The sequence below is a fragment of the Pomacea canaliculata genome, linkage group LG7 (genome assembly GCF_003073045.1).
Source record: "Pomacea canaliculata isolate SZHN2017 linkage group LG7, ASM307304v1, whole genome shotgun sequence".
Classification (NCBI taxonomy): Eukaryota; Metazoa; Mollusca; class Gastropoda; order Architaenioglossa; family Ampullariidae; genus Pomacea; species Pomacea canaliculata.
This window is the reverse complement of record NC_037596.1, coordinates 18,457,166-18,476,518: the sequence shown is the minus strand read 5'-3', so window position 1 is coordinate 18,476,518 and position 19,353 is coordinate 18,457,166. Positions and strand designations below refer to the sequence as shown.

The 19,353-nt window shown below is 45.1% G+C and overlaps 2 protein-coding genes across 7 annotated transcripts; both read left to right on the top strand.

Annotated features, from left to right (window-relative positions):
• Window positions 1-62: 62 nt before the first annotated feature.
• Window positions 63-6,644, top strand: LOC112568122. 5 transcript variants are annotated; one of them, XM_025245233.1, is made up of 8 exons: window positions 63-496; window positions 670-796; window positions 1,027-1,187; window positions 1,585-2,289; window positions 2,821-3,023; window positions 3,410-3,898; window positions 4,217-4,614; window positions 5,056-5,259. In XM_025245233.1, exons 2-8 carry the CDS (start codon window positions 673-675, stop codon window positions 5,127-5,129), a joined length of 2,154 nt encoding a protein of 717 aa, XP_025101018.1. In that variant the 5' UTR covers window positions 63-496; window positions 670-672; the 3' UTR covers window positions 5,130-5,259. The 5 variants fall into 5 exon arrangements, with proteins under 5 accessions (XP_025101018.1, XP_025101016.1, XP_025101017.1 ...); XM_025245231.1 differs by having other exon boundaries at window positions 72-324; window positions 5,076-6,644; XM_025245232.1 differs by having other exon boundaries at window positions 72-324; window positions 643-796; window positions 5,076-6,644.
• A 1,956-nt stretch (window positions 6,645-8,600) lies between these two features.
• Window positions 8,601-17,846, top strand: LOC112568376. 2 transcript variants are annotated; one of them, XM_025245658.1, is made up of 8 exons: window positions 8,601-8,878; window positions 12,696-12,821; window positions 13,152-13,312; window positions 13,624-14,445; window positions 14,647-14,849; window positions 15,119-15,586; window positions 15,833-16,224; window positions 16,416-17,846. In XM_025245658.1, exons 2-8 carry the CDS (start codon window positions 12,698-12,700, stop codon window positions 16,784-16,786), a joined length of 2,541 nt encoding a protein of 846 aa, XP_025101443.1. In that variant the 5' UTR covers window positions 8,601-8,878; window positions 12,696-12,697; the 3' UTR covers window positions 16,787-17,846. The 2 variants fall into 2 exon arrangements, with proteins under 2 accessions (XP_025101443.1, XP_025101442.1); XM_025245657.1 differs by having other exon boundaries at window positions 12,683-12,821.
• The last annotated feature ends 1,507 nt before the right edge of the window (window positions 17,847-19,353 follow it).

Sequence of the window (19,353 nt, the reverse complement as noted above, 5' to 3'; positions counted from 1 at the left end):
ATGCATATTAAACATTCATACATCAATGCACTGTTTTTATTTTGTTATAATATGGCGGGTGGCCCTGAATTGAAAGACACTTTTATGTACTCAGCTCCTCGTGGCCCTGACCTTAGACTGATCAACAGGAAGGTTGTTTACCAAAAGTAAGCACCGATTCTTAGACCACCACCAGCATGCGAGTCAGTCGCCGGTTGGCGAGGTCAACAACCAAACACTTCTGTGAACACTGTCATGGCGCAGACGGAAAATACAACTGACCTCACGGTTACAGTAATAACAACCTGTGAATAATGGCGGCTGTACTTGTGTTTGGCTTTCTCTGTAAGTAGCTTTATTTTCACATTTCGTTTTAAGTATTCAGCGCAAATGAAGAACCAACCTCCTGCAAGCCACTGCACTAGCCGATGGTCTTATCGCCAATTAAAGAAGCCATTTTCAGAATGGGTGAGATAGGAACACACCTAGGGCCAAGACGTCATCCACCTCCATCATAGTAAGTGGTTCTGTCATTGCTTGTGAGAAATTTTAATTCTTCTTCTAATGGTGTAGATGATGTAGTCAATGCTGATAGCCTTATTGTTGATGTTCTTCACGTTTTTCCTCGGTTTTTATCATCATCGTCAACATTGTCGTCGTCAGCGGCGACGTCATTTGTATTATTTTTAGAAAATGAGTGCAGAGTCTTCCGGGCGTCCACGTAAAGTCAGCAGCTCGCGGAAGTCCCAACATCCTCCCAGACTTCATTATCCGCTCGGTGTTCCCCCTGACAAGTGTGGCCTCGTTATCGGTACAGGTAGGTGTAGTCGCTCATGCAAACACAGTTTGGCAGACGTGACGGAACTGCATATACCTGGTCTTTGGTGTCATCAATAAAACATTAATTAGCCCGAATGTGTTTGTGTGTGTGTGTGTTCTCATACCTAATACGCCTTTGTGTGATATTTGTCTGTGTTTCTAGAATGAGATATTTGTACAACTGCACGATATCAATGTAATGTACTATTATTAACTCGTCTTCTAAAGGTGACCAAAATTTAAATGAAATCAAGAGGGTGTCTGGCGCCAGTGTTCGCCTGGTGGATTCCGTCACGCTTGGATGCGGATTACGAGAGTTCCGTATATCAGGCAGACCTATACAGATCAGACAAGCCATTCGTCTGATATATGAAAAAACAGGGGGAGAGGTAGGCGTCTACATTTTGTGTTTTAAAAATGTCCTAAGCGACGTGGTGTACACACAATGATGTGTGCAAATGGAGGGATGTTATTCACTCATGGCTCACGCAACATTCTCCATTTGGATTAAAGTAGCTTACAAGCTGTAGTAAAAACTGTTTCTCTGACAAATGAAAATGCTCGAAAATAGCAAAAGATTGACGAATCTCATTGCATTTTCTTCACAGTTTCACGGGTTTAACATCTAAAAAGATGTAAATTATATCAGAAATAGAAAGTTATTGAAACAAGTCTGACTCAAAATGTTTTCTTTAAAGCAAGTTCATGTTCGCAATTTTTTGATGCTGTTATTGGCTGCACAAAAAATTTTAGTAAAATGCATTTTAAAATCTTTATTTATGACAGAAAATCATCAAGGAAAAGGCTCAGGACTTTTGGAAATACTGGGTTTCTGAAGCGTACCCTGATTTCCAGTCACAAGCTTATTTCCTGCCAGCAGTCTTCATCAACCGAGTGCCTAGGGTCAAATGGCGACTCGAAGGGCAGGACATTAATCTTCTGACCTTACAGCCACAGGCTCCACCTGTGTTCCAGTCGCGTTACCTTCCAGGTACTGGAGCGACAGGCGAAGTTCCACAACCACCCCGTGTACAAGACAGTGATATCGCTAAAGATGCCGCCCTCGAGCGGGTCCTCATGTGCCTCCACAAGATGGCGGAGGTTCACAATGAAGTCTTCATGGCGCTGAGCCAGCTCCACTTCGTGGATTACCTAGGAGACTTCGCTTACGCCGAGGCATGCGCTCTCATGCCTACAGTTGCCAACCTTTCCCCTACCAGGAGACAGGGAACCTTTGACCTGCTTCTCATTCACAAGCTGTACGGCCTTGTCCTTTGCGAGGTCAAGGCTACTTCAGGGAACATCTCAGGGCAGGAGATCGGGAAGAAGCTCAGGACGGCTGTGTCGCAGCTGGACAAAGCCCAGGTGGTTCTGACTCACCTGGTGTCTGACATTGCTCCAGGAATCCGTGTCACAAAGGTCATTGCACTGCCTAACCTCACGGAGAGAAGGATGAAGACGATTCTTGCGACCGACCTTGACCTCACAAAGGTAAAAAAACAACCTCACAAAACAAACAGAAACAGTAATTAACCGCTAGTAATAACGCTTCTCGCCCAGCCCCAGGGACGCACGCGGTATCGTGTGGGCTAACCTTGGAGAAACACGACTTCCTATTAAACCAACCTCTTATCACTACCATCTCACGCAGCTGGTTCTTAAAATTTTATATTATTTACATTAACAATTTCACTGTTTTCAATGATGCATGATGTTTTAATACGCGTGTAGTAAATCACCACTTCAACTTGACCTCATGATGTGGGTACAAAAGATGGTAGAAGTCAGGGCGTCAAAAAAAAAATTCTAGATGATGTGTCAGGTTTGCATAAACAAGTTTATAATTATTTTTGTCTAAAATTGTATTAATACCTCTCCGATCACTGACGTTGCCACAGGTATCTTATTTTTTAATCAATGTAATTTAGGCATGTATTCAGCATTTTGTGCGCGTGGGGTGCATTACACCATCTATCTTTCATAATGTTTATTTATCTGTTGACTTATTTCATACTGTCACAGTTGCTGAGCCATTGTCTGGGATTGGTTGATTCTGATGTCATCAATGGATTGATCTGTTCTGATCGGTTGCCTCCCAGTGAAGCCCCCTGGGATGTAAATAAGTACGTGCTGCAGGAATTTTGGGACTGGTGGCAGTTCCACGTAGCCTGTCTGGAACCGGACTCAGTGATGACCGCGGAAGTGTATGAGAACATTGTCGCCAGGTAAAGAAGTCAGCTCTCATCCATTCCATATCCACAGACCTGCTCGGCTTACATATACTCGATAAATGTTTAAAAATATTACACTGTTAATAATTTTCTGAGGAGAAAAATGCATGCTGTGCTTAGCATGTTCTAAGAAAGAGAATGTCCATAGCTTACTATTATATTCACCTCTTGCAGATGCTGGTTTCAGTTACTGTTACTATTTTATAACGTCCCCTGATTATACACTAACACTCCAACCTTTAGACTGCGAGGAGTCTGGAATATTATTATTAATATTTTTAATAGTTTTATAGACCACCATAGTCACTAATATTTTTGCCATGTATCAATAGTATCAAGATAATTTATCAGATTATCTATATACCTATATAATGCTGTAGGTTCTGCGGGCCCGCCACGACTGTCACAGTTCCCTGTACATCTACTCCTCGGCTGACCGTGAAGACCTTAGGACAAGCGGTGTCCAAGACAGGGGTGTACTTCTCTCAGTTAACTCTCTTTCCCGAGCAAGTCGACCTCATCCACTCGAAGGAGTTGCGAGTGTTCCTGGCTGGACCCCCAGGCACCGGCAAGACGGTCGTGCTGCAGCTGGTGGCCCTCAAGTGGCTGCGGCACAACCACGACGTCTACGTCATGAGCACGACGGAACACAGCCGCATGGCGTGCTGCATGCTGCACCATCTGCTGCAGCACGAACTGGAGAGGATGCGGCAGGCAGGGGAGGAGTGCGGTCAGTGCGGTCAGCTGCACCTGCTGCAGTACAACTTCCGAGGCGGCACTGACGTTGACAGGGCGACACAGGAGTTGACGGATGCAGCAAAGAACGGAGAGGTGTACGTCATCGCTGACGAAGTAGGGCCTGATGATGTGTAAGTGAGCACGTGACTGAAGAGTCCTTGTCGGTTGAAAATAACCACGTGACATAATCTAAGTCTCTAGGTACATTTTTTTACAGAGCACACAAGGTGTCATGTTATTAATTATGATATTTTTAAAATCTGAAAGTGAGAATATAAGTAACGACAGATATCATCTACACTCTTCAGGGTTAGTAAAAGGGAAACACAAATACAAATTAAAAAAATTCTTATTAGCGAGAAGTTTACTTTTCAATAAAGCTGCTAGAAAATGAGTTTAATTTCATGTAAGATAGACAAAGCCTAAATTATTAAATCTTCATTTAACAGCCAGCCGGAGAAGGATTTTCGAGCTGTCAGTAAAACGCACTTTCATTCGTTTTGCGAAAACCTGAGGAGATTCGTCCAAGACACCCATCTCTGGGCTGCCAGCTGCAAACATAAAGTCGCCCCAAAAGGTTGGAAGCTGGAATATTTCACCAGGCCCCTCCGCTCTCCTCCAACCGTCGTGAGGGAAGTCGAAAGATCGGAGGAAATGGGTTCCCTGGTTCGTTCATATGAAAGTCGGGGTTTGCCCTATCCCACCCAAGGCCCGGACGTGAAGTGGATACATCACGAACGTCCCACCCACCCTGCGGAGTTCCCCGTAGACTGTCAAAGGTGTGGCGAGGAGGTCGCCATCTTCCTCAAAGGTCTCCGAGTTGGTGATCAGGACAACCTGGTGACAGGTAGGCTCTTGGTATTTGGGCACAAAGGTTTACAGCACTACATAGGTAATTAATATAATTAAAGCTAATTTGATTTAACTAATTTTTATCTTACCTATTTCGTTTCAGGTTCTCTTTCTTTTTTTTTTTTTCTTTTCTTGCAAGCGTGCTTGTCATGATTTATTTATAAGCTACCTTTTTTTGTGCACGTGACTCGTGCTGGGAGTAAACATGTTGACCAGACTGCCACAAGACTAGTGGTGCGTGACGAGAGTAAACCAAAGACCTTGTCACAGTTTGTTGCTGACGTCCAGCAAGCGATCGATAGTCGACGTTGACACGTCAGTGTTGACGTTCCATGTGTGCCCTAGAATGCCTTAGAATGCTGGCAGACTGCACGCGGTTAGACATGTTTCTCTCGGGGTGGTCATGGATTGTCTCCAGGTGTGCAATTTATCACAGATGTTCCTGACTGTGTGCAGCACCGGCACCAGCAGCAGCAGCAGCAGCAGGTGAACAAACGTCAGCAGCTGTGACGACGTCCCACAGACTCTCTGACGCCGAGTACCCGCCTGCCCTTGAGTTCCGGGACGTGCTGGTGCTGTGTGTTGGGCAGGTGTACGACAATTCAGGTGTCGTGCAGGGGCTGAGGACAGCTGACATTCCTGCCAGAGTCATGAAGAGCAATGACACGGAGGACATGGAGGACGTAGCCACGGCCCGTAGTGACGTAGTGTGGGTGTCCTCCGGCAACGTGGTTCGCGGAATCGAGAGGAAGGTGGTGGTTTGTGTACGTGGCGAGTATCCGGAAACTGACCGCTACAACAGGCTGTACCCGGTGTCCCGGTGTACGTCACAGCTGGTGATGGTAGTCCCCATCCCACCTCACCTTTAATCTGTAGTATGTACTCCTGCATTTACTACTGCATTTGTAACACTGCATATTGCAATGTTTGTAAATACTGCTGTACTTACTCCTGGGGGCGGTTTTACATCACTTGTCTAAACGCTGGGTTGACTAAGGCACTGACTACACTACACTTCGCGTGTATATGTGTGTGTGTGGTGCATGTGTGTCGGTCTGTATCGGTGTGCTAACTTTCACTTACCCACCAACACCCGACGACCAGTGCCAGGGGACCATTGTTAGGAACAGGGGGTTGTTGCCCCTGTCTGTGGTTAGTCAGGGATTATTGCCCTTAACAGTATATGAGTGTGTTTGCTGCTTCGTGGTTTTGCGTCAGAACCCGACGTCATATTATGACGCAATTTTAGATTGTGGGTAGAGTGAAAATATTTTTTGGAAGACAGCAGACGACAGGGAGACGAGATAGAGAAAAGACAGGCGGGAAAGAGGTCTGACTGTACGTGTGGATACAGGGACCGGTAATAAGTAAACTAGTTGCTTACCTAGCCAAGGAACTACTGAGGGACCCACTGGGAGGGAGGAATCCCAAAGAAACCGCCGAGACGGCTGGGAGAAGTGACGAGAAGCGGACAGAGTGTATGGATTGTCCGTTTCGGGAACTTGTGTGTTGTTCCAGGATAACTATTCGTGGTCGCCACCTAGACGTCGGCCAAGAAAGCATCTACCCTTTATAAGAAATGAAAATTGTGAGAGTTTTCAAGAAGAGAAGAACTGTCAAACTAATCAATGTACGACTCTGTTAAGACGGAGAACACAAGAATCCTACAACTGTGGATTTTAAGAAAGGACATGTCGTGAAGGAAGAAGACTTATCGTTGTTTAATGTGAATTCAGAAAAGGAGAGTGACTACATCATTAACATTGGGATGCAGTATAGTGTATGTAAAATTCAGGGAGGATTTTACCAGCACGTTTTATTTTTGGTTTCTAAGACGATAACTTCAGGCAGTACGGTGTAAGTAACTAGGACTTTAGCGAACTATTCGAAAAGACAATCGTCAAATTTGATTTACAGGCCGCGGCGTGAAAGACATTCAGACTGTATGTATATCGTTTGCAGTAACGTGTGTGTGTTTAAGGTTTAATGTTTAGTGATATAAAATGTTTCGTTGCCCACGACAAATCTATGTGATTTATGATTGAAAGAACACGTGTGGGGACGTGTGTATACAGTGAGTGCGAGGTGTGTGAAGCCGTGAAGTGAACGGCTCCCTGACAACCATCACAACCGTTCGTCCACTGGTACCAGTGAATCTTTAAATAAAGGAAAAAATTGAATGAAAATACTTTCAGCCTGCTGCAAAAGATGAGAAAAGGCTCTATAAATAAAAATATTTGAGAGAAAAGGATGCAATGTGTGTCGCTGCTTTGGTTGGGATACAGGAGTTTGCTGCCTTTGACCGGTTATGGGAAAAGGACAAAGCGCTGATGAAGGGGGAGGTATGCGGACTGCAGGATATCCACTCATGTGAACAGGTATGAACATATCCCGAAAGGAGAAAAAGTGTGTCCCGAGACGAGATCCGAATAAAGAAGCATTCACTTTCAATCCACAATACAATGCTGACAAGCGAGCGTATCATTTAAATCTTTATGGCTCCTAGACAGCGCCGCTCCCCTGTCACGTAGATACTGAAGTGATTTCAGGGAATCCATTAAAGTAGGCCGACCTGTCTGAATCTTTCATGACACATTGCACCGCTGCACAGAAGATAATCTGATTATTTGCCGTGCAGCGAGGCCAGGTCACCAGGACCCTGACACATCAAACTGTGGATAAAGATAGGAAAACTGGGTCGAAGCTCGACACCACCCACTGATCCAAAAACAAGACTCGAATATCATTTACTTATGTCAGCCGTTTCGGTACATTATTTTATTTGGGTTACAATTGTACCCGCAGCGTACACCTACCTGTCTCTGAAGCAGCTCTGCCATTGGAAATGTTACTATGGGAGCAGAAAACCGCTGACAGGTGTAAACACCGGTGAGTGAGAATGACAGATGCCTAGAGAAGCTTTGAAAACAAAACAGTTGCCAGCAGTAACCAAGGGCTACTGGGTAAATATTTAATGACTGACCACAAAGATGTTACTAAACAAACAACTCTCCCTCCCAAAGGTAGGAAGGTCGAGATGTACAGACTCTGTGGTCGAGATGTACGGACTCCGTGGTCGAGATGTCGAGATGCATCTTTGGTCACTGATATGTCACACGCTTCTGTCTTCATACTGAAAAAATACTTGAGCTTCAAATTCGCACAACAACAATGTTTTATTACATCAGGTCTCTGTAGATATGTGTTTACACGTGTAGCTCATGTGAGAGTGTCCGTCCGTGCGTGCGTGTGCGTGTTTCCCCGCACGTCACAGCCAGCAGCACAATAATGGCGACCGTCCTGTGTGCGTCCTGTTTGCTTGTGCACACATGTCACAGTCAACAACAGGGAATAAAGGCGACTCTGAAAGTGTAATTAGAACGCAATTAAATGTTGTTGTCATGTATTCCATGCACAATTAAGACGGCAATCTGCCGGTTACTCAGAGAGGCTTGCATCAAAGTGAGAGAGAGAGACAGGAAGTGTTGACAAGATAAATGTTCCGATCACATGACCCTGATTTATGTCAAGGCCGCCTCGAGGTCCACGGTGACACCCAGGAAAGGTGAGGTTGACAGGGTGCAGACGTGGCGACAGGGAATGTTTTGATGTTGCTTCGCACGCACGTACTTAAATTATGAATGCATGAGCGCTCATGCCTGCACACACACAAATGCATGCAAAACTATCCAAAGCTGCACACGAGGTGACCGTGTCGATGTATCAGTTCATAAATGTCCTGAGGTATTTGAAGGGCAACATTAATTGTTTTCTATTTATTGTCGCCATAGCAACCGTAAGCAGACCTTGGCGTACTCATAGCTAGCCCATCTCGAGTTGACTTCTCGCCAGCTACACTACCCTTCCTGCATCCCCCTCCCCACAAACCCCTCCCCACTGCAGCCAAACCGTCAGACGCAGTTTCCCTCCCCGCGATCGTCAGACCTCGACTACAACAGCCTCCGCCGCGGAGACTTGCGGCGCGCACTCACGTCGGTGTAGCGCCACGTTAGAGGTGGTGACCCGGGGCTCAGGTCACGTGTCAGCTGCAGCGGCGGCTTCAATACTCGGCGGCCTCGTCAGTCAGTCGTCGCCAAATGAAATTCCTCTCTCATAACTACAGCCTCGCACTCATAGACCTTCTTGCTGCTTGGCACAGTCAACCACTTGCTGTCGTCGGCCGTCACGTGACAGTGAATGCTGTTGACAGGCTGTAGATCGAAGCGCGAAGTCATCCACCCTTGACTGGCAACACAGAGGTAAGCTATTCTTGTTTGTTGACTGCGGAAAATACTAGAGTTCGAAGTTAAGTTGTGCTCATTATGAGGGACTGTTGACGATGAGGTAAACAACGGACGTTTTACGCAGTCACGTGAATAAATAATAGAATGCAATCTGTGAAACACATTTTCCTCGCGCAAACTCTGATTGCGTTGCACATAAAATGCACAAATGAACCGACAGTGGACCACACACGAGACAAGCATCAGTCCACAGATAACAACACGACATGAACAAGCACGGATGAAGATGAGGAGTGAGTGAAGTAGTCTCCTTGGTTATGAAAGATGAGATGGCTTCTGACACCGAACGAAAAAGCTGACAGTTCAGAGAAAAATGAGGCAGAGAATTCCAAACAGCTGGGATGGGGGTAAGGGTGGAAAGGAGAAGGAATGTCTGTCGAATTCTCCAGTCTAAGGTGTGGCAGTGAGAGAGGAGGGCAACACGAGAGACCGGGTGGGAAGGTGTGCACAGGTGTGTACAGGTGTGGTAAAGTGAATTCATGGTATACAACTACAGGTGCGATGTGAGGTTGGTTATTTCTGCGGTTTTTAGAGCCATGCTATAACATTCTTTTACAGTTGTAACTTACTTGTTTGCTTGATCTTCCCTTTGTGACTATGAAGGGTAGGAAGTGAACAGAGAATTTCTTCGTAAAAATTACAACCAAGTGAATAGGCAGTGGACAAATTATTTTTTTCGTAGCAGAATACCGGAGTTGTGGTAATTTATTGAAATAGGCGATAAAATGCAGCAGTGACAGGTTCAACAGGTTTTGTTTGTTTGTTTTATCTCGGACGAACTATTTGAAATTCACCTGAGCCAGAAACAAAAGTTGTACACGAGTGATAATGACATTCATTTGCATCTGATTTCAAAAGAGCAAAATGAAAGTCTTTCCTTTCCTTTCGCAACATTGAAGCTGAAATAGTTTCACTCCTAAAACATCAATGCAATCACTTATTCATTAACCTCTGTGTCTGTGTCACAACAGTTTTCAACTGTATCATCGTATCCACAGTTTCTAATAAAATCTTTTTCAGCCCTCCATAACCTGTAGTTCTCGTCAGCTACCCGCCACAGCCACAAGCTTCTGTCGTCTGACAACCTGTCAGTCTGTGTATTTACGACCACCACATACTTGTGTCGTCTGCTGAGTGGCCAGGTTCAAAGTCTGTTATCGCAGTTGCTGGGTGAATCAACGGTTACAATTCTGTATTCAGTATTTTCACACCGATACGATGTAGCCATGGATCCCATTGTTTAAACTGTTTGGATAGCTGAACACGATATAAACATCTCATTAATCAAGGACCTCGACTGACCTCAAGCTGTCTGCTGACAACAATCACTAACCACTTCAAGTGATATCATCTTTAGTCTCAACGAGTTCTTACTCACCCGACATCCTGAGGTCAGAGATGCGGCGACATTCAACACTAAGAATAAGTGTGTTGCTGGGTGTTGTTATTTATTCCTGTATTAATATCACATGCTGACTCACTCTGGGTCATGTTGACGATAGACAAACACAAAGCTTGAGATCACATCAATCAACTTCAGAGCCTGCTTATACTCCTCCCATCGATCACAAAACCCGATGCCCATCCACAAAAGAGTACCGCGGAGGAATTCATGCATTATTTACTCACTTTCTGTTTATATGTTTTCCCCAAGAGGTCCATTCCCATTCCGGCCCACTCCTCGTAACCATTACTTATGTAATACTTGCAAAAGAATCCGGTTCCGAATATGTTTAAATGTTTTGAACTGAGATCGAGTTCTGTTGCGGTCATAACACTGAGACATAAAACTGACAAAAACAACATAAAAGTGGCAACAGTTGTGATCTGAGTGGGGTGGAGAGTGCCCACAGTGGGTATCTCACAGGAACAGTGAAAACAGAGACCACACCATAGGGTGGGTGAGTCTTGGTTGTTGTTGCTGAAGCAACTTTAAAGGACTAGTGAGGTGCTTAATGGTTTTCCTGTTGACTGGTTACAGCTCAGTGCAAAACATTATTTTTTTTACAAATTTTAATGAGTGTCGAGCTACCCGTCTACAAACATCACATCGTCAACAACACATACGTCAGAGTTGTACATGGGTATGTTCACCTTTTGAAGAGAGAACCAGTGAGAGAGCTGGAACCAAACGTTTCAAGTGTATGTCGATGTTTTCCTTGTGTATTTATCCACATTTAAGAAAATAGTGTCTGGCACTTTCTTTCCCTAATTATCAGTGTGGGGAGGGTTCCACCCTGCTGAGTATGAAGGACATGCGGTGCACGCCATTACACACACAACTTTCTAATGCGCGGGTGGAGGACATCAAAACATGTTTACCTTTCCTCCATGCTGCATCAACTGGCATCGTTCCACGGAAAACACCTGTACCACCATCATCTCGGTGCCACATTTTAAAAAGTAAAACTGACCACACCATGACTCAGTTGCAAAAGGTATCCCAGGTATTCACGTATCGTACAAGTATAACATCTCTTACATAGATAATTCAACAAAGAGCAAAACTGTTTACATATATGCTACTGATGAATGTGAAGGACCACTAAAACCTCATTAGACTATCTCAGCAAGTAGGAAAAACAAGCTCTCTCCATCTCACTCTGTCTCCTTTTGTAAGGTGCGGTGCAGAGAGGTTAAAAAAGAAAGAAAAAGCCGCAGTAGATGTCCAGTACAAAACAAGTTACAACAAGTACGGGAGAAATAAAACTGCTGGACAAATCCAAACCCATTACCCTTAATGTCCTTTTATTGCTCCTTCTTCTCGAGTTCCATAAGCTAATGAAGTTACCGGCATACGTCTACTTTGGCTGAGTTCGATTTTCTGTCTTCTGCTCATCTTGCGGAAAAAAATCCGCGTCAGCATCTCTTCTGGGTGAGGTCATTATCTCGCCTCGACATCGCTCGTCAACAAGTCGGAGATGGCGGTGCTGGTGGATATAGAGGTTATTTTCAGACCCTATTATTTTCTGTAGACTTTTATTTGGTAAATTCGTCCAAATAGCTGACGAGGCGTGAAATATAGATGTCTGAGTCTGTATACAGAATATGGTTCAGAGGCAGAGGACTTGTGAAAATGTCCATATGTCTACTAGACGGAGGTGACGATGACCGTGCCCCCAAATAAGGACAGACCACGTGACCGTCTGCTGGAGGCTCATCGATCTCACTGAAGACGCAATACGCCGTATCGACCGCCGGCAGTATCGTGGAATTATTGCAGGAGGAAGCTGGAATCCGATCAACATCCTTGCGGAGGCTGACATTTCGCAAGGACCTTCCTGCAATCTTACTTTGTATAAAACTGCGCAGTAGCATCGCGGTTTCTAATGTCGATGGTCGGCAACGCTCGGTGTCAACATTCATGTCGAGGTTTTATTGCTTTTTTCGTCAGGAGTCAGATTTTATTAGAAGCCAAGCAGGTGCTGTCAGAGACTGGAGATTCATTGATTATCCAGTTCGAACCCCGTGGGGCACAGAACAATTCCATTAGGCAGCTGATGCAGCTGTAAAATGAATAATGTTTGGGATCTGTGGAAGTACCAGAACCAAAACCTATATCCGGCGTTAGAATAAGCTAAAAAGAAAACTCTATTTTTGTTGTTATTATTGTTGTTGTTGTTGCTGCTGCAATGTTTGTGGGATATCTCGATAATATATTTATTTTTATGCACAACCTAGCAAGCATTTTATATAAATGAGTTTAGAAATTGTGATTTCTAGAAGTATGCGGTGCTAAACTTTGGTGTGTTGTCTTAGTTGTTGTTTACAGCCATGAGTAAAGAGGAGGGTCACCTTCATGGGGGGCACGGCCCTGCAGCACCGGGGGAACGAGGTCTGTGTGAAGATTATTGGCTGGCGATACCGACTGCACTGAGTGACCTCCTCCTCAGCGAAGGTTAGTGTGATGCTCGGTGAACTCTGTGACCTTCTGTCCGATCATATCGGCAAACACATTATTTTGAACTCGTGCAACCTTCTTCTCTTTAGAAGTTCTGGGACTTATTCCGGTACTGGTAATGTTGTCTTGGGAGACTTGCACTTTTCTTTTTTTTGTTGTTGGTACTGGTGCTTGCTAGGCTCACTTTTTTCTTCCACAATCTTGTCTCTCTCTTTTTGAACAGACAGCCTTTCTCTGCTCTTCTCTTCCTCTCTGAACCTCTCTTGCTTGCCGATATTTCTACCTGCAGGTGGTTGAGTGAGCACCTACCTGCCTTTTTTTTTCTAGGTGGTCGTTATATGGACGAGGTCAAAGAGCACTCAGGTGTGACTGTCACTCGCAAGGATGCTCACTCGTGCGTCCCACACATGGAGAACCTCGTGCTGAGTGGTTCGCGGAACCACATTCCAGAGGCAGTTCGGTTCATTTCTCAAAAGGCAGGAATAGAGGTAAGTACTTAGACAATAGTTCACAACATTCATAATATTTATTATTTATTTGATTTTATTATTTCACTTTGTTGTACGTTAAGAGCCATTTTCTAAAATACTTATGAAGGAATGATGTTAAAACCTTTAAAATTTCTCCAGAGTTTCATATGAAAAGATTTTTGTGACCATTGCAAATTGTGAGAAAAAGTAAAACAATATTCAAAACTGTTCTCAAGGTCTCGTCAAGACAACACGAATCAAATTGTGTCGGAATTAATTATTCGTATTTTACACCTGCCATACCGAGGTCTTTGGTGTTCTCTTTATAGAAAATCATAAAGGAGGAAGCCCAGACGTTTTGGTTGCGCTGGCTGGAGAAAGCCTACCCTGAACTGGAATCTCGGACCTATTTCTTACCTGCTGTACCCGTGCAGCGCGAGGTGAAGACGAGACAGAAGCTGGGCGACAAGTTACTGGACGGAGCCATACCCTCAAATTTTCTGGGTGTGTCTCCCCACCCGTCTCCCCGAGCCTCTCCTCACCCGTCTCCACGACCCTCTCCTCAACCGTCTCCACTGCCGTCCCCAAGGGTCTCTCCTCAACCGTCTCCTCGCGCTTCGCCTCAACCGTGCGGACATCCCGAGAACGAGGCCAGAGATGACGTCACCAGCGACGCGGCGCTGCAGCACGTGCTGGTGTGCATGCAGAAGCTGGCGGAGATGCACAAGGAAATATTCGTGGGCGTCAGCCGCCTGCAGTTTAGCGACTGCCTGCAGGAGTTCTGCTACACCTGTGCTGCCGCCTTGCTGCCCCAACCCTCAAAGCTTCCTCCCGCCCTCCCCAAGAAGTGGAAGGAAGGTGACTGCGACTTCCTGATGATCCACCGCTTCTACGGACTTGTTCTGTTCAAGATTAACGCCACACGAGGTGGTAGGCTCAGGCAGGGCGAGGCCTGGGACAGTGAGTTGGAGGCAGAGGTGGCCGACAGACTGTCAAGGGCCGTAACTCAACTGAGGAGGCAGGAGGCGCTGCTGGCTCACCTCGTCTCTGACGTCCTTCCGGGAGTTCGCGTTGTCAAAGTGCTTGTCGTTCCCAACCTGAGTTCTAAGCAGCTGAAGAACATCCTCAACACAAAATCCGAGCTGACACAGGTGAGGGAGTATCTTGCAACAACTTTTTGAAGATCACGTGCTCCCTGCTCGTTAATGAGCGCGCGCGCACACACAGACATACTGTCACTAACACTCATTTACTCAATCACACTCAAACACTGTCACGTGTCTGGACAATACTGATCCATTCTACTTTGTAAACACTTCTTTATACCAATTCCTGTATTTGTGTCTTTCAAGGAGTTGTCTCAGTGCTTGGGAGCAGCAGATGAAGATGACATCACTAGTCGTTGTCTCTGTGCCGACCACCTGCTGACCCCGCACACACCTGGTCACGTGGGTAACGGAACCTTGAAGAAGTTGTTGGACTGGTGGCAGCGATGCGTGACGAGGGCGGGGTCAGTGCAGATGTCTCCAGAAATGTACAAGACCCTTGTGGCCAGGTAAACCTTTTTTACAGGCCGTCATTAAGCGACACCCGCTGAACTGTCCGATGACTGTGACCCTTATCGGCATGGGCTGACCTCACGTGATAATCAGAACTTATCTGAATTACCTTGCCAGGTGTAAACCTTACCTGCAATAACATAACTCGCTCATTTTTGAACTGAACGAAAAGACTGAATTTATGGTCAACATTAGAATTGGGTTGATCTGATGATGATGATGATGATGATGATGATGATGATGATGATGAAGAGTTCCTATTCAGGTTTTGTGGACCAGCCGCGACTGTAGCAGTGCCCTGCATGTCTTCCCCTCGCCTGGCCATGACGACCATGACCCTAGAAGGGTCGCTCTACGGTCTCTTCACGTTGTTTCCGGAACAAGTCAACCTCATCCACTCAGACCCGTTGCGAGTGTTCCTGGCTGGTCCCCCAGGCACCGGCAAGACGGTCGTGCTGCTGCTGGTGGCGTTGGAGTGGCTGCGGCACAACCACGACGTCTACGTCATGGGCACGGCGGAGCACAGCCGCATAGCGTGCTGCATGCTGCACCACCTGCTGCAGCAGGCGCTGGAGAGGATGCGGCAGTCAGGGGAGGAGTGCGGTCAGCTGCACCTGCTGCTGCACAACTTCCGAGGCGGCACCGACGTTGACAGGGCGACACAGGAGTTGACGGATGCAGCAAAGGACGGAGAGGTGTACGTCATCGCTGACGATGTGGGACCTGATGACGTGTAAGTGGAGGACGATAAAGCAGGAGTTGTTACCTGTGTTTGATATTTATACACAGGTAGCTAGTTCTTTGTAGATAAATGTTGTGTGCTTGTCTTTTCTATTTCTTTTTCATTATTATCTTCCTGTATCTCTAGATATTAGGCCCACAGTGACAGACAGACAGACAGACAGACAGACAGACAGACAGACGCGTTCTTATGACTGTCCTGATATTTTTGCTCAAAGCTTTCCAAAAATTTGTTTAGAAGCGGACCTGTGCAGGATTTCCCAGCCGTGTGGAAGCCTCATTTCAAGGCGTTCTGTGAGAACTTGCTCACCCGTGTCCCTCACCTTCATCTGTGGGCCGCCAGCTGCAAACATGGCATCGTCCCCTCCGGCTGGCAGATGGAGTGTTTCACCAGACCCCTCCGATGTCCCTCTGCCGTGCTCAAGGAGGTTGAGATGGCTGAACAGATGGACAACGTGGTTCTGAAGTTCGGTTCTCAGGGTGTACCCAGCCATCCCAGCGACCCACCCGTGAAACTCGTGCATCATGATAGCCAGCATCATGCCGGACAGCAGCCAGTCAGCTGTGTCCAGTGTGGGCAGGAGGTCGCGAGCTTCCTCCGGGGTCTGATGGCCGCCAGCCTAGACAGTCGTAAGTACGGCAGTGACCTTTGTCTGTCAGTCGTGTTGTCATGTCAGGGCAGGTGAGATGATGTCAGTCTTTTGTTTCAATGTCTTTTGCTTATAATGTCGTCAACCGCTCAGAGGTATTTTAAAAATAAATTTTCGTTGCTATTATGACGTGTCACATGTTAACAATTTGATTGACGTTACTATTAATAGCTAGCGACATCACGGACGCTTCCGGCTCGTGTGACACCGGAAGCAGTCCCAACGCCCTGCAGTTCCGGGACATGGTGGTGTTGTGCCTGGGCCGCGTCACCAACACCAGCGGCGTGATGGAAGGTCTGCGCAGCCAGGGACTTCCGGTGCGCATGGTGGAGACGGTGCAGGACATGGAGGACCTGGCCACGGCCCGCAGTGACGTGGTGTGGGTCTCCAGTGGCAACCTGGTGAGGGGCATCGAGCGCAAGGTGGTCGTGTGCGTCAGAAACGAGTTTCCGGACAGAGACAAGTACAACCGCCTCTACCCGCTGTCCAGGTGCATGTCGCAGCTGGTGCTGGTCGTCCCCTATGTATCGGGGCTACACTAGGAAGTAGCACCTGCAGTGTTTGCGACCACGTGACAGAAGCTACATCTGCCGAACACCATCTTCAGTTTTATTTTGAGCACCGGACATGACGTTTTAGAAAAAAATTGCGCATGCGTAAGTAGGTTGATCTAAGTATGCCTAGTTCGCATCCTAAACCGACTTCTACTGTCTGCTCCTGTGATACACCTGCTGCTCACTCCGCGTTACATACCAAGATATAATTATGTATCCTTAAAGTATCTTGATATAAGTTTGCTTTTACCTTTTCTTTCAAAAAGCATCAGCTGTGAAAATCAGGCTGGAAAACACTGTTTATTAACTCTCTGACATAGTCAAATAGAAGATGAATGAAAGTTGTCGACAGAGTCGATGAAGGGAATGATAAGGAGCGTGTTAATGTCCAGATTGTCACTATTGCCAGAACACTGTGCTGAAAAAATTGTTAGTCTTAATTTAATAGTCAACATTCAACATTTACTACCCCATCAGAAACCGGGGTTTGTTATTTTGTACAAACATAATATTCCTTGCTTATTTAAATCAACGTCTTTCTGTGGTGTATAGATACAATACATGTTGTACAGGTACCCTGCATTCTGCAACTCCCACCCGTCCCATTGTTTCATAGTCGCAGGATTGAAAAGGGTAAATCGTGTCCGGGTACATTGCCTTTGGTAACCTTTAACCCTGCTTCCGCCATATCTTGCCTCAGAGAATCTCAAAAACTGTTCAAAAATCGAACAAAAGTATCAAACCTACTGGACAATAATAAGACATGTTTGGATTTCATTTCTCGTCTTTTCTTTCTACACCTTGCAATCTTTGCCTTCAGTTTCATGCATCGTTTATGTAATGTAAGTATACTTCCCTACAATCTGTTTATTCAGTGGAAGTGTTTCATGGAAGTGTTTGTGTCAATGTCACTAAATTACATATATACTATTATACTATTCTACTATTCTACAAATGCTTGCTTATCAACGCTGAAAACCGATGGTAGGAGAAAGATGATATGTACGAAGAGTGGTTCTCTGGCGCAAATAAATTATATAAAGTTTTTGTTTTACTTACTTTGTTTTTATATTGTACTTGTTATTGATTGTGGCTTTCAAGAAGTTGTGTCTGTGCTTGGGACCAGCAGATGAGACTTAAAAATAAATGTAGTGGGTGAGGTTTATTTACAGGTGTGCTCAATACACAGACATTTACGGTAATAATTGTTTCCGCTAATTGTCAAGAGAACAATCCCGAAGCTTTCTTAATAAAAAAGAAATAAAAACATGTGTCGCTAGTATCCTTTATTTAATTTTAAATTTATATAATTATATTATGATTAATTAAGTTGACAAGAGGGAGTTGCTGACAAAAGTTCACACAAGGTTGTATTTCTCTGAAAGAGCATTGAGGTTTGTGGTATAGTGCACGGTAGTTGGTAAAATAAGAATAGAACAGCATATTACAACAATAATAAAGTACAGTAAAATACAAACATTATCAAAATGCACTGATTACACTTCACAGCGTGATTGCCATTAAAAAAATTGAGTTCAAATCTAGAAATATATCTACTTCATGGTGTAATAAAAGGTGTATTTAATGCACAATCTTATAAGAAATTTATTGTAAAAAAAAAAAAAATCCCAAAAGACGTCTACATGAAAAATAAAAATAATTACAATTTTTTTGGTAAATATACTTAGCAACTATTACAGTAAATTATTAAAGTAACATGTAAAAAAAGACATCTTTAGATGCCCAGAGAAAATTAGGTAAGCTACTTAGATTTTCTGCGCTTCTGCATATCAAAACAAAGGCAAACAACAGTTTGAATGCTGTACATGTATGAGGTTGGCTTTGACAAACTGTCAGCTGCGAATTGGTTGCCAATATTTTGAGCTGATCAACACATTAATTATTATTAATGATTATCATTGATGGTGAATCATAAGCGATTGACATTAGAAGACTAACACTTCTCTAACATTTCTAAAAAAAGAATCACCTTACATTCTCAATATTCTCAAAAGTATCTCACTATGCCAATGTCACTATGACTGTCTTTGTCATATTTAGGAATTTTATGTCGTATTTTCAAAAATGGCTTCTTGTGTGCCTGTCTCGGGGTCGCAGGTTACTTGGTTTTTGTAAAAGTGGGTCACGACCCATAAAAGGTTAGCAGCCACTGGTTTAACCGGTTGTAGGATGTACTTGTCAGATGGACTGAAGAGTGTAGTGACTGTCAAGGCTCAGTACTAAGGTCTGTTTCATTTGTGTAACAGGAGAGGGTTACAACGAGTGCGTCTGAACTCAAGGCTGTGTCGGTTCGATACCCACAGTAGGCGCAGCGAACTCCCCACCCCACCCAACTGGACCCAGCTGACTGTCATGGTTACCTGACTCCATCGAATGCTGTTGTGCACCACCCTCCCCCTCAAAACCTGACCCCAAGGGACGTCAGTGGGGTCGCTTACACTCACACCCCGAACTACCTTGTAAAAAACGGTTAATGGGTGATGTTAACCTTATTCCTTTCTGGGCGGCGGTAAGATCTTTTCCTGGTGCACTCA

Bases quoted from the DNA above. Each gene is read 5' to 3' on its own strand.
- LOC112568376 (XM_025245658.1), top strand. From the start codon at position 12,698: ATGAGTAAAGAGGAGGGTCACCTTCATGGGGGGCACGGCCCTGCAGCA. The intron at 12,822-13,151 runs GTTAGTGTGATG...TTTTTTTTCTAG, and splicing joins TGACCTCCTCCTCAGCGAAG to GTGGTCGTTATATGGACGAG. The intron at 14,850-15,118 runs GTAAACCTTTTT...GTTCCTATTCAG, and splicing joins TACAAGACCCTTGTGGCCAG to GTTTTGTGGACCAGCCGCGA.
- LOC112568122 (XM_025245231.1), top strand. From the start codon at position 673: ATGAGTGCAGAGTCTTCCGGGCGTCCACGTAAAGTCAGCAGCTCGCGG. The intron at 797-1,026 runs GTAGGTGTAGTC...CGTCTTCTAAAG, and splicing joins TGGCCTCGTTATCGGTACAG to GTGACCAAAATTTAAATGAA. The intron at 3,024-3,409 runs GTAAAGAAGTCA...ATAATGCTGTAG, and splicing joins TATGAGAACATTGTCGCCAG to GTTCTGCGGGCCCGCCACGA.